Source organism: Trypanosoma brucei, chromosome 6, assembly GCF_000002445.2.
Source record: "Trypanosoma brucei brucei TREU927 chromosome 6, complete sequence".
In the NCBI taxonomy this organism is placed as follows: Eukaryota; Euglenozoa; class Kinetoplastea; order Trypanosomatida; family Trypanosomatidae; genus Trypanosoma; species Trypanosoma brucei.
The window spans coordinates 851,106-862,832 of NC_007279.1; the positions used below are offsets into that span (position 1 = coordinate 851,106).

At 37.9% G+C, this 11,727-nt stretch overlaps 3 protein-coding genes across 3 annotated transcripts, besides 27 other annotated features; all 3 read left to right on the forward strand.

Moving 5' to 3' along the window:
* Positions 1-11,727: part of a sequence feature (sequence corresponds to BAC RPCI93-5F5) that runs on past both edges of the window.
* Positions 42-65: a sequence feature (AT_rich).
* Positions 177-200: a sequence feature (AT_rich).
* On the forward strand, positions 562-2,244 carry Tb927.6.2850 (ESAG8-associated protein, putative; the record flags this gene model as incomplete). Its single annotated transcript, XM_840313.1, has 1 exon — positions 562-2,244. The coding sequence occupies one exon, from the start codon at positions 562-564 to the stop codon at positions 2,242-2,244; it is 1,683 nt and encodes a 560-aa protein (XP_845406.1).
* Positions 746-783: a microsatellite.
* Positions 2,282-2,311: a microsatellite.
* Positions 2,342-2,423: a microsatellite.
* Positions 2,566-2,645: a sequence feature (GA-rich).
* Positions 2,696-2,717: a microsatellite.
* Positions 3,209-3,231: a sequence feature (AT_rich).
* Positions 3,290-3,331: a sequence feature (T-rich).
* Positions 3,745-3,792: a sequence feature (A-rich).
* Positions 3,877-3,897: a microsatellite.
* Positions 4,101-4,256: a sequence feature (T-rich).
* Positions 4,344-4,386: a microsatellite.
* Positions 4,622-4,644: a microsatellite.
* Positions 4,818-4,841: a sequence feature (AT_rich).
* Positions 5,055-5,085: a microsatellite.
* Positions 5,260-5,283: a sequence feature (AT_rich).
* Positions 5,397-5,445: a sequence feature (AT_rich).
* Positions 5,715-5,792: a microsatellite.
* Positions 5,958-5,996: a microsatellite.
* Positions 6,321-6,390: a sequence feature (T-rich).
* Positions 6,650-6,750: a sequence feature (A-rich).
* Positions 6,788-6,841: a sequence feature (A-rich).
* Positions 7,230-7,251: a sequence feature (AT_rich).
* Positions 7,499-7,552: a sequence feature (T-rich).
* Positions 7,557-7,579: a sequence feature (AT_rich).
* Tb927.6.2860 (hypothetical protein, conserved) lies at positions 7,987-9,354 on the forward strand (the record flags this gene model as incomplete). Its single annotated transcript, XM_840314.1, has 1 exon — positions 7,987-9,354. The coding sequence occupies one exon, from the start codon at positions 7,987-7,989 to the stop codon at positions 9,352-9,354; it is 1,368 nt and encodes a 455-aa protein (XP_845407.1).
* On the forward strand, positions 10,200-11,597 carry Tb927.6.2870 (hypothetical protein, conserved; the record flags this gene model as incomplete). The annotated part of the gene is made up of 1 exon (XM_840315.1): positions 10,200-11,597. The coding sequence occupies one exon, from the start codon at positions 10,200-10,202 to the stop codon at positions 11,595-11,597; it is 1,398 nt and encodes a 465-aa protein (XP_845408.1).

Below are 11,727 nucleotides of genomic sequence, written 5' to 3' on the forward strand. Positions count from 1 at the left end.
ATCTTGGAGTTTTGTACTTCATCCTTTTCTTCCTCTCTTCGATATATATATATTTTAAAAAAATTGTTTTGACTTGTAGTTATTTCGGCGATAACGTTTCTAGATCTATAAAATAGCACTACACCTTTTTAGATTACAGTTTACATACACACACACACCTACTTTTTTTTTTTACGTTTTTAATTATTTATATATTTTTTGGTTGGTTGATTTGAGTTTTCTTTTGTGCACGCAATCGCACGACGGAAGAAAACGTAAAAGCAAAACCGACTCTTTCATAAAACAAAAAAAAACAAAAAAATAATAACATTTTTTTTTCACTAGAAAACAGACCAAATCAGATACAAGGATAAAGAAAAAAGAGGGGGGAACGAAGAAGCAAGGGAACAGCTACAGTAAAGAAAGACACTCTCGTTCGCAGTTGCAAGTGAGGAGCCATATATAAAAATACTTTCTATAAATTAAAGCCAGAAACAAGGAAAGAAGTGAAAGAAAAATAGCAATAGCAATAGCAATAGCAAGAACACACAGAGACGCTACAAGTTTGTTTTTCCAATAGAAATGTCCCACTTTCAGCCTTCGCCGTGTTTCAATACTTTTTCTTCGTTTCTGCAGGAAATCACAAACATCGGCAGCAGCGGCATAGACACGGAGAATAAGGAGAACATCCCACCGGGATCTTTTGGTCGGTTGAATGACGGTAAGGGAGGTTGCCGACGTAATAGCAGTCATACCTGCTTTCGTAAGCAGCAACAACACCAGGAACAGCATCAGCAGCAACAGTTTCATAATATTCCCCGAGTGAATGATTGTTGCACGCCTATGAAAGAGGTTACATATCAGCAACAACAATGCCATACAGGACTAACACCAGGAAATAAATATATGATGAACTCGGCAAACAGAGATTACCCCGTAGGCATGAATGGAATTGATTTCCTGCTTTTAGATGAGAGTGACGTCTTTGACGGAAGGGATAACGGCTTCTTCACTCCAAATGTGAAGCGTCAAGGGGGAGTAACGGGCAACCACGGAAAGGTCTCGGAACTGTTTCACGAAAGCATGGAAGCACCTAGGCTAGCACGTAACCTAAATGATAGCATAGAGGGGGTTCCGCTTGTTGGCAACGTGCTGCAAGAGAGTGATGACGAGGATTGCCTTGATAGCTACCGCCCGACCGAAATGTCCTCGACGCAAATATTTAATCCACGGTTGCAGGGTCAAGAATCTCGGCACTGCCCGCAAGATCACTGCTCATATCAGAAGCAGGTACATCAACAACCAAGTGATCGATCACATTTACTCGGTTCTGCCTGGTGCGAAACCGCTCCGCGTCCGAAACCCCAACCTGAGCGCAATCACACCGCCACGCGCGTTACTCACGGTACCACACCATTGGTTGCAGTTGCTGGTAGGCGGGTACCTGTTGACAAACTACACCTTCTGCTTGGGGCTACCGCGCAGGATGGAGTGGATGGGCAGTCTGGTGCGCGAGATGCTGTGAATACTGTGCCCCTTGTTCCTTCTTCCCGTCCTACACCTTCTGCTGCTCAAACATTTAAAGTTATTCCACTTGCGCGTCCCTCGGAACCGTCAGTATCGCCCTCACCGCTTGCAACAACGCCCCAGAATACTGTTGCTGGACCCACAACACGTCGTCTTGCATCGTCGTTATTCCATAAGGAAATGGTTGTTATTGATTTCGGTAAAGGAAACATCATGCGGTTCAAACCTAACCCCGCTTTTCCACCTCCAGTACCGGGAAAGCGATACCTTGTTGCGGTACGCGCTAGCCGTAGTCCATACGATAATGTCGCATATAAGGATGCCGGATTGTGCTCTTATGTGCTTCGTCACCCAGCAGATGGTAGTGGATCTAATGGAACAAGTGCAACAGCAAACATAACCATTACCAAATCATCGGGCGATGTGGAGCGCGGTATTTTCGATGGCAGCATTATTCGTTGTATGGACACCCCGGGGGATGCGGTGCAGCTTCAACTTCTTGCCGTAGAGCGTGAGGCCGCTATTGTGGAATGCCGAAAACACTTCAAATTCCTCAACCTTCCGTTTGAGCTTGTGGACGTGCACTACACGTTCGATAGGACGATTTGTGTTGTGTATTACAACATACATCGCCAGGAGGGGACAAGCGGTCACCCCAACGTGTCTCGTCTCGTGAGGACGCTTCAATTCAGACTCAAATGCAAAGTACATTTAAAGGCGGACTTTTGCAGCGACTAATGTGCGGCGTCACTTCTTTTGCAGTTACGCATATTGGGAGGGAGAGGGAGAGGGAGAGGGAGAGAGAAGGTTTCAATGACTGCAAAAGTCCGTTAGTTTATAATTATTGTTGGTGGTGGTGGCTTTTTTTTTTTTTTTTTGCTGTTGTTGGTATTGTTGATGTTGCTTTTATTTTGGTTTGATAAAAATTTTTTTTTCTTTGAACGTCATAAACAGTACCCAGGACGAAGGAAGTAAATGCTTAGAAGGGAAATGAAAATAGATAACAATGAAGTGGAAGAGGCAATCACGAAATGAAAAATTGACGTTGAAGAAGATTCTAAAAAAAAAAAAGAGAAAAGGGGAAATGAAGGAGGTAAAATGTGAAAGAAAGAAGGAAGGACATTAAAATAAAAAAATAGCAGCGGCTCTGAAACTCACGATTTTGAAGTCGTTTTACCCTTGTGGAATGCACACACACACACACACACACAGAAAATATTCCAGCAGGAACTCTGAGAGTTGTGAGAGGAATATGTTTATATTTGTTTATTTGTTTTTTTTTTGGAGGGGGGTTGGAGGCAGAAGAAAGGATGGAAGTTCTTAAATTGTTCTTCTCTTCTCTCTTGTACTTCCTCAATATATACATATGACTATCAGATTCTCACATGCATATTAATGGAAGTCGTGAACACATTAGAAATTTAGCTTCATACTTCTTTATGCGCATTTTTTTTTTTTGGGGGGGGAGGGGAGGGGCGTTGTTGTTTTATTGGCGTGCACTGTAATAATTTAAATATAATCCAGTTACCGAAATGACAACCACTTTTTCTCCTTCTTTTCTGCTATTAGTTTGGTTCATCTTGGGTACATTTTTTTTTTGTCCTGTTTTACTTATTTACTTTTTACTATTTCCGCTCTTCTTCTTTTTTTTTCTAAATCATTTCTCCTTGCTGCCATTTTCTTTGGACTTACCCGTCTGTCCATATTTATATTATTTATATATTTGTTTGTATTTGCACTTTAAAAAAATTTTAAATGTTTTTTCTCCCTGTGCAGCAGCACCTTTTCCTTTTATGATTTTTTTTCTTCCTTCTTTTTTTTTTTTAAAAATTTTTACCTGTTTGTGGTTGTCATAATTAACCATTAACGCCATAGAGCCGTCGCGGCGCTCATGAGATCTTTCGTTTTTCTCCCTTTTTTTTGTTTAAATGAAGTTTGTGGAGAGCTTTAAAAAAAAATTGTAGGGGATTTGAGCACCGCGGCAGGCCAAATTAAAAGGAGGGACAAGACAAAAAAGAAAAAAGAAAAAAACATAGAATTGTAATATTAAAAGAGTGACGGCGAGCCATGAATAAATAATAATAACTAAAAAGAAGGAGATGATTTTTTTTTTATTTAGAAAAAAAATGAAAACAAAAAAGATAAAACAAAACTTCTTTTTTACGACCAGCGGATACGAGGATTAATACAAGTGAAGAAGGAAAGAGAAAGAAAACTGGGGAAAGAAGGTAAAATTACAAAGAAAGGGAAAAGGAAAGGGAAGACAGAAGAAGAAAAGAGAAGAAATGTGCTACAGCAAACATAAACAACCCTCCAGGTAATTCGAAATTTATATGCATATTTGTCTTTTCTTTAAGTTTTTCTTCATAAATTATTATTATTATTATTATTTTTTTCATACACGAAGAGGAATTGTAATTGTTCTTATAGAGGGAAAACAACGCCACCACTTCCATGAAACTTAAGAAAAGATAAAAACAAGTAGCAATTTTTTTTCTTTTTTTAAATTCTTCTTCCCACATTTTTTCTCCCTATATTCTTATTTTCTTTACACTGTTTTTATGAGGGAACTCGTAACTTGTCGCTGTGTTTAGTTGTTTTCATTTGTTTCGTTCTGTATTAAAAGTTGTTGATTTTTTTTTGTTTACTCTTCTCCTCTTGCAATTAGTGATGTTGTTATTTTTGATAGCCCCGTCTTTGTTTTGTTTTGTGTTTCTTTTTTTTTTTCCTCCTCTTTCGTGTTTCATTTTTGTATGACAACTCGCTCACATTCGCCGCGCCGCTCTTCAGAGAAACCTCTAGTGGTGGCATGTGCAATGTTAATGCCGAAGAAAATAATATATAAATATTATATATATTATTTATATATTTGTATATGTAAAAGGAAAATTAAATATGTGAGATAAAATCAAAGATGAAAGACGAGGTGAAATTAAATAGGACAGAAGAAAAAAGGAAAAAAAAAGTGTCATCGTCGTGATCACAAGAATCATCTTTGATTAATGAGTAAGTAAGCAAGTGCGTGTTAATTAAATTAAATTTTGTAACTAATATATAACAAGAAAATGAAAAGAGAATACTTGAGAGATGCCAGTTCATTAGATTTCACACCATTTTTTTATTTTTATTTTTATTTTTTCATTAGATTTTTTTTTCATTTTAGATGCAAATGTGGAGAAAAGCGGAAGGAGTCGTACTGCCGAGTTGAAGGTTTTTTGTAGTACCTTTTTTCTTGTTTCGTTTTTATTTGAAAGTAAATTTGTGGTTCTTTCCTCTTATGCTCTTGTGCTCATTTACAAATCCTGTTACGGTATAAATTTTTTTTTTTAAAAAAAGAAAGTGAAAAAAGCAAACGGAGCAAATCAAATTGACGAATGAAAGAACGAATAAATGACAACGAAGAGAAGAAAAAATAAAAAGGAAATTCGTGAACATATGATAAAAAAAACTAAAAACAGGGGGACGAAAAGCAAAAAGAAAAAAACACGTCAACATAGACAAAAAATACATAGGCAAACATACACGTCGATATTATATAAATATAAATATATTTATTTATTTATTTATATTTATATTTATAGTATTGATGGTTGTATGTTTGTGTGCGTTGAAAGGGAGTGAGCGCCGATAAACTCCCTTTTGTGCGCCTTTTTGTTGTTGTTTTTTTTTTCCACATGTTTGTGTTTTCGTTCTCTCACAGTTCTGTTTTACCTATTACTCGTTATCAGTTCACTCCGTTAGATGTTATACCGCTTATTTATTAATATAAATTTATTTCCCTTGCATTTCCCTCATACCTCATTTCTTTTTTTCTTTTGAGCTCGGTCGCATGTGTGAGTTTATTTTTTTTTTGTCGGAGCTCAATGAATGAAAAGTGAGGAGGAAAAGGCAAAAAAAAACATATATATATATACTTATTTAATTTATATATGTTTTTTTCCCCTCTTCTGCTTGGGGGTATGTGAGGGAATTTCACCTTCCTGTTTCTGCAGGAAGTAAACCGCATTTAGATAAATTAAAAAGAAGGAAGAATAAATGTTTGAATCGGTGAATGAACGAAAGAGTGAAGAAATGGAGAAGTTATGGATACGGAACAACACTGCGCATAGAAATTTTTTCAATAAAGAAAAACTTTTCCACCTCCCCACCCCTTTCCATCATTTATTTCCTCTTTACTTTTTCTTCTTCAACGAAATTTGTTAAATGTGTTATTGTTGATATTATTACTATTACTATTACTATTATTGTCATTATTGCTATTATTATTGTTGTTGTTATTACTGTTAATGCTGTTACCACTTATGTTGTCGTTATTATTATGTTTTTTTTTTTTCGTTTGACCGCTCATTTATTACTGTTGAGGTATTTCCACCTTATGTGAGCGAACGGCTTTGATAAAGTGGTGAAAGTGCCAAGAACTGTAATATAAGTTTTATTATGACAGTATTGACAATAATGATGACAACAACAACAACAATAATAATAATAATTCATATGATAGTTGTAACAGCAATAATTTGTAACAACAGTTACAATATTGACAAATAAGTTGATTTCTTCCATGGGACACACACACACACACACCTCTGTTTTTTTTTCATTTATTTAGGCAATGAAGAGACTGGTGGTATGAAAAAAAACAAAGCTGGAAGGAATGAAGAAGGAGATAAAAGAAAAAGAAGAAATTAAACTGGAAAAAAGGGGTTTAGATAATAAACAGTGAAAGTTCCACCTCCATAAACGCACCCACTTCCTTTTCGTATTTGTACGTTTCCTCCTCCCTCTCATTTTTTTGTTTTAAATGTTGTCGTCGGTTCTTTTCTTCTTCTTTTTTTTTCTCCCCCTTTTTTTTCCCCACTCCTATTCTCTTTCTTGTTTTTTTTTGTATACTTCAACTTAAGCAAAGTAAACGAAAAGAAACATTTCTCCATTTTTACTTCCTCGTGAGTCGTCTTTTTTTTTTCTTTTGTGTTGTTTTATTCGAAACCTTTCTTCCTTCAATTCCAATGATTTCCTCACTTTAAAAGTGAAAGAACAAAAAAAAAAAGAGGAAAACGTTACCAAATTAAGCATGATCAAAACAAAAAAAGAAAAGATACCAAATATATAAACATATACGTATACGTTGAAATCATGCCTGCGTAAAGAAGAAAAGGAGGAGGAAGAAAGGGGAGAATAATTAAAGGGGGAAAAAAATAAGAAAAGAAAATAATAAATGGGGTGGAAAAAAAAATTAAAAAGAGACACATGCAGTTGAAGGAAACACAGAAATGTGAGCTGGAAAAAAGGAAAAAAAAAAGGAATCAAAAGAGAAAGAAAGAGAAAAAAAAAAGAATATGTAACGACCGTATAGAAGCACCGTGACGATGAAGATGATGACAATAATAATACACATCTTTGTCCCCCTACCACCCATACAAAACACTTTAAAACTTTTGCCAGAATTTTTTTACTTTTGTTTTTTTTTCTTACATTCATTTATCTATTCTGCAGAGAAGAATCTAACTATTTATTGAGTAGATGAATAAATTATAAGAAAAATGACAGAAATGATGGGAAGAAATTCGTTTAAAAAAAATTGGCGATTGTTTTTGTGTTTGTCTATTTACTTCTTTTTTCGTTATGTTGGTGGCGTTTTTGGTGCAATTTTTTTGTTTCATATAAATATGTTTTTTTTTGGTTACTGTCGTTGTTATTGTTGCAAAGGGTGTCGCGTGAGTCAGTATATATATATATATATATTTTCTTAGGGGTTCTCACTGTGCGCGCCTCGTATAAAATATAACGTAAAGTTAAAAAAAAAAAACTTAAACGTAACCAATAAATGTTGACATATATGCATATATATATATATATTAGCTTTACGCTAACGTGCTTCGCTTCTTGTTCCCTTGTCCATAAAGAAATGTCTATATATTTATCGTTTTGTTTATTCTGTTTCCCCAACACTTCCTCTTAGTGTTTTTACAAATGTGTGATACGCGATGCTTGCTTCTCTTCTTTTTTCTTTCTTTTTTTTTTTGCTGTCACACTCTTTTTTTTCTTTGAACAATAAATTAAAAATATATAAAATGAGGTAAATAGTGTAACTCGACGTTGTTTACTTCAAAGCGCTGCAGTTATTTGTCTCAATAGTTTTTTTTCTTTGATTTCATTATAACATATATATATTCGGCTTATTGCGTCCGTGCTAAATCTGCATTTGGCTCAAGTGACGAAAATTATTGTTGCATAAATTTGCGAGTACTACAATTACCGCGAAATAAATAGAAGATATTTTAACCTATAGGTTATAAGGAGGAGTAGTGTTTGAAGAGGAAATTACGCAAAGAGGTAACATATAAAAAAAAGAAGAGAGGGAAGAAAAGAAAGTAGAAAGCAGCCTGCTATCAGCAGTGAATACGTAAGTAACAAACTGAAAAACAAAAAAAAACACAAAAGGAAAGAGTCGGAATTGAAGTTAATATTTCATTTGTTCAAATGCAACAGCGTTCCATCAGTCCTGGTCGTGGTCGCGTGGTACCGAGAGGACAATTAACGCGGTCAGCGAGGGGCAGTACAATTTCATGCAGCAGCCCTCAGAGACCGCAAGCAGTTGTGAATGAATTACACCGCCGTGATGGAACAAATCCCACTACTGACCGGGGCCGCCAAATTGCTGAAGAGGTGGATGAACTAATGAATGAAGTGTATGGAGGAACGGCCCATCAACCACCTCCCGAATCTCTGCAGCGGCATGCGGAGGGCGGCAACCTCTTGGCTCGCTATAAGACATCCATCCTTGCTTCTGCTTTACCAACTTCATGGCAGCGAGGACCTTCAGACCCCGCAGGTTTGTGCTTTGATGCCAGTGACCGTAACTTGTTGTGTATGGATGTTTATGAAAAGAGGGGTCTTTGTGTCGTGGGTTCCGCGGATCATGGACTCAAGGTATTTGACCTCGCCACTGGAGCAGAAAAGCGAAATCTGTACACAAAAAAGTACGGTCACACCGAGTGGGTAACGTGTTGCAAATTTCTACCAGACAGCGGCAAGATTCTTTCGGGTGGGATGGATAGTAAACTCTGTTTATGGGAGGCTTCCGGTCCCGCTCGTTGTACTGATTTAACTGGTCATACTGGAAGCATCAGCCAGGTGGAAGTGTGTGGCAATAACGGATTTGCTCTGAGCAGTAGCTATGATCGGACGCTGCGACTGTGGGATTGTGGAGCTGGTGGGCGGTGTATTGCAACGTTTGCCGGTCACAAAGCCCCTGTGATGATGTTTTCGTGGTGCGGGACGCAATTACTTTCAGGTGATCGCCAAGGGACTGCTAAAATGTGGGATGTGGAGAGCGGCGAGTGCCTTGCGACAATGGCCACGAAGCGTGGGCAAATAGGTTCGCTATGGCATACACTTCACACGAGTGTGGGATTACTTTCTGCTATTGGGGATCAGGGTGGGGTTTTAACCGTCATGGATTTCCCCCGTACCGGCAGTCGGCCCATATTCCAAGGTGAGCTTCACCCGGGTGGTGTAATAAGCAGCATTCGCTCGGTAGATGAAACTCCATATTTGATTACTGCCGGAGCGGATAAGGTCATCCTCACGCTCGATCCGCGTGCTGGTTTTGCAGTGGTTCATAACTTCACTGATCACCGTGATTTCATTTACTCGATGGAGACATTTGGTCCGTTGGTATTATCTGGTGGTGGAAATGGTTGGTTGCTGGTACATAATGTGTTGGATGGTAAATGTTGCTATGGGCTGGGCGCTAATGGGGCAGCTGTGCGTGAAATACGTACAACATCGGAGTATCTGGTGGCGGCAGGGGATGATGGCAAAGCTATGGTTTATAGGTTTAACTGAGTGTATAGCATCGCTCTCATATACGGTTCCTTGTTTTTCCTCTTATCTGCATGAATACGTCGGCTCTCATAAGAGCGCGCGCTTGCAAACGGGGGGGGGGGGAAGGCCAATAAATGTTTTTTGTTCGTTTTTTTTAATGTTGGGTTCGTTCATTATTATATCGTGTTTTCTTTTTTTTTTAAAGGTTCATGCTTTTCATTGTTACCATACCAACTTCGTGCGTTTTATTCACCTCCGTTTCCGTCATTGCACTGGCCCATAAAAGAGTAGAAAGGTATGTTGTATTTTTGTGTCAATGTAATTGAAACCGTGCAAATGACTGTTTCTCCCTTTTGTTTACGTCGTCTTGCCGCAGTTTCTCTTCCTATTTCTCCGTGCCACACTTGTTTGCCCGTTAATAATTATGATCATTTTATATGGGTGACATGTATATTTTTTTTAAAAATCCTTCTGATATCACAACAAGAGGTGAGGAAAGTGAACGAAGTAATGGTGAGAAAATCAATAAGTTGACGGCCGTTCTTTTTTTTTTTGTTGTTGTTCCCCTGTTTTGCCACTTGGGTGCTTTGCCCGTGAAAACTTATAATTACTCTGCTCGTTGTGAGATGTTACAATCAAAATTGCTAAAAATATTCCACATTCTTACATCATCCTTATTCTTCATTTTTTTTCCTGTGATGACAATTTACCATCTGCTGTCGGCAACAAACAATACAACTGCAACACGAAGGAATAAGAGATAAGAATCGGTATATTTAAAACAGCCACACATATATATATTGTTAAAACTTGTGGTAGAAATAAAACGAAAAAGAAAAGAAAAAAATAAATTTTCTTTGCGAGTTATGTATCGTTTTTCAATCAGTGGTAGTGCTCTACCTTCTTCTGTTGATTGGGCACTTCTCCGGCATTTGCCCACTTGGAGACTTAATAAATATACAATGGATCCAGTAAAAGGAGTAGGGAAAGATATAGAGTGTACAGATGATGAACCATCACCATTTTGGGTATCAGGAAGAGAAATTCGGCTTCTCCGTATGACAATGAGTCGCTCTTCAGCGTCGCCAGCGTGTGGTTCTTTTTCTTATGGCGAAAGGAAAAGTCGTATTGCTGACAAATCCAAACAATGCGGATGGGCGAACCATTTTGTTAGGTGGAATAGAGCCATCAGCGTATTTGGTGTTCCATATCTCAACGCCGCGGACACGTCTTTTTGTTCTGTATTTGATTCTGTCACATGCATAAACTTCGAAATTCCCTTGACAGAAGGTGGGGGAGTTGCATGGTTGCCAAATGGAGCTCCGTTATCAAGTCCATTGAGGTGTTTTGTTGAAGAAAATGTAACAAAGCGGGGAATTACATCCGCCTTCTCTTTTCACTCACCGTATTGGTTGGAAGTTGAGGGGTTTCAAAGCCGCTGGCCTGGCGTTGATATCGCTCCTGCTGCTTCTCCACTTTATGTCAAGGATATGCCGAAAGGGTTTATAAATGCGGAGCAGACAACAGACGCTTCACGCTTCGATTCCGTGTCGTGTGGTCCACAAAGGCAACACGAATGCTTACTCATAAGTGGCGTGTATCATGTTTCGCTTAACTCGTCTCTAAAACTCGCAGATGCTCTTGCGAAAATGACAAAAGCTGAAGAAGGACAATTACTGCTTCCCCCTTCACTTCATGAAACATCTTTTTCAAGGAGCATGCCATTACAGGGGTCTCCGCAGTGCAATGAGATGGAAAAAAATAATCCTTGTAATTTGTGGGTTGATGTGGAATTTATTGAAGCAGTTGGTTGGTCTGTGCACAGTGCGGCTGTGGGTGTGGAACTTCACAAAACACAGCTTCTTTTGAATCACCGACCATTTCCACTCCAACAAAGTGGGTCAGATAATTCGGTAACATTAATAAATGCTGTGTTTATTGTGGAGCGGGATGACTTACTGAATTTCATAACGTATAAGCCTGACCTCATTGGCTTCACACAAAAAATTTTCATATACTCTTTCACAGTTATCAGATTGGCTTTTCAAGCGTACAAAATGAAATATACTTCAACTACGTGGGTTGTTGCTTCTGCTCTGGAGGGGTTCAACATCCGTGTCCGTAAAACAGATGGGCTCGTGGGTGTTGAAGTTAAACTTTTCATTCGTCAAGAGAACAAACATTTCACAACTGTTGTCGTCAATAGAGACGAGTTGAACATATCCGATGAAACCTTTATGGAGTTACAACAGCGCTGTGTATAAATAACAGATAATATTTGCCGTGCGAGAATCATCACAATACCTCAAAGTTTTTATGAAGTTTTTTTTGTCTCCGTCAAGAGTCGTTTATATTTATTCGTGATTATACTGTTCCATTTTATTTTTTTTTTTA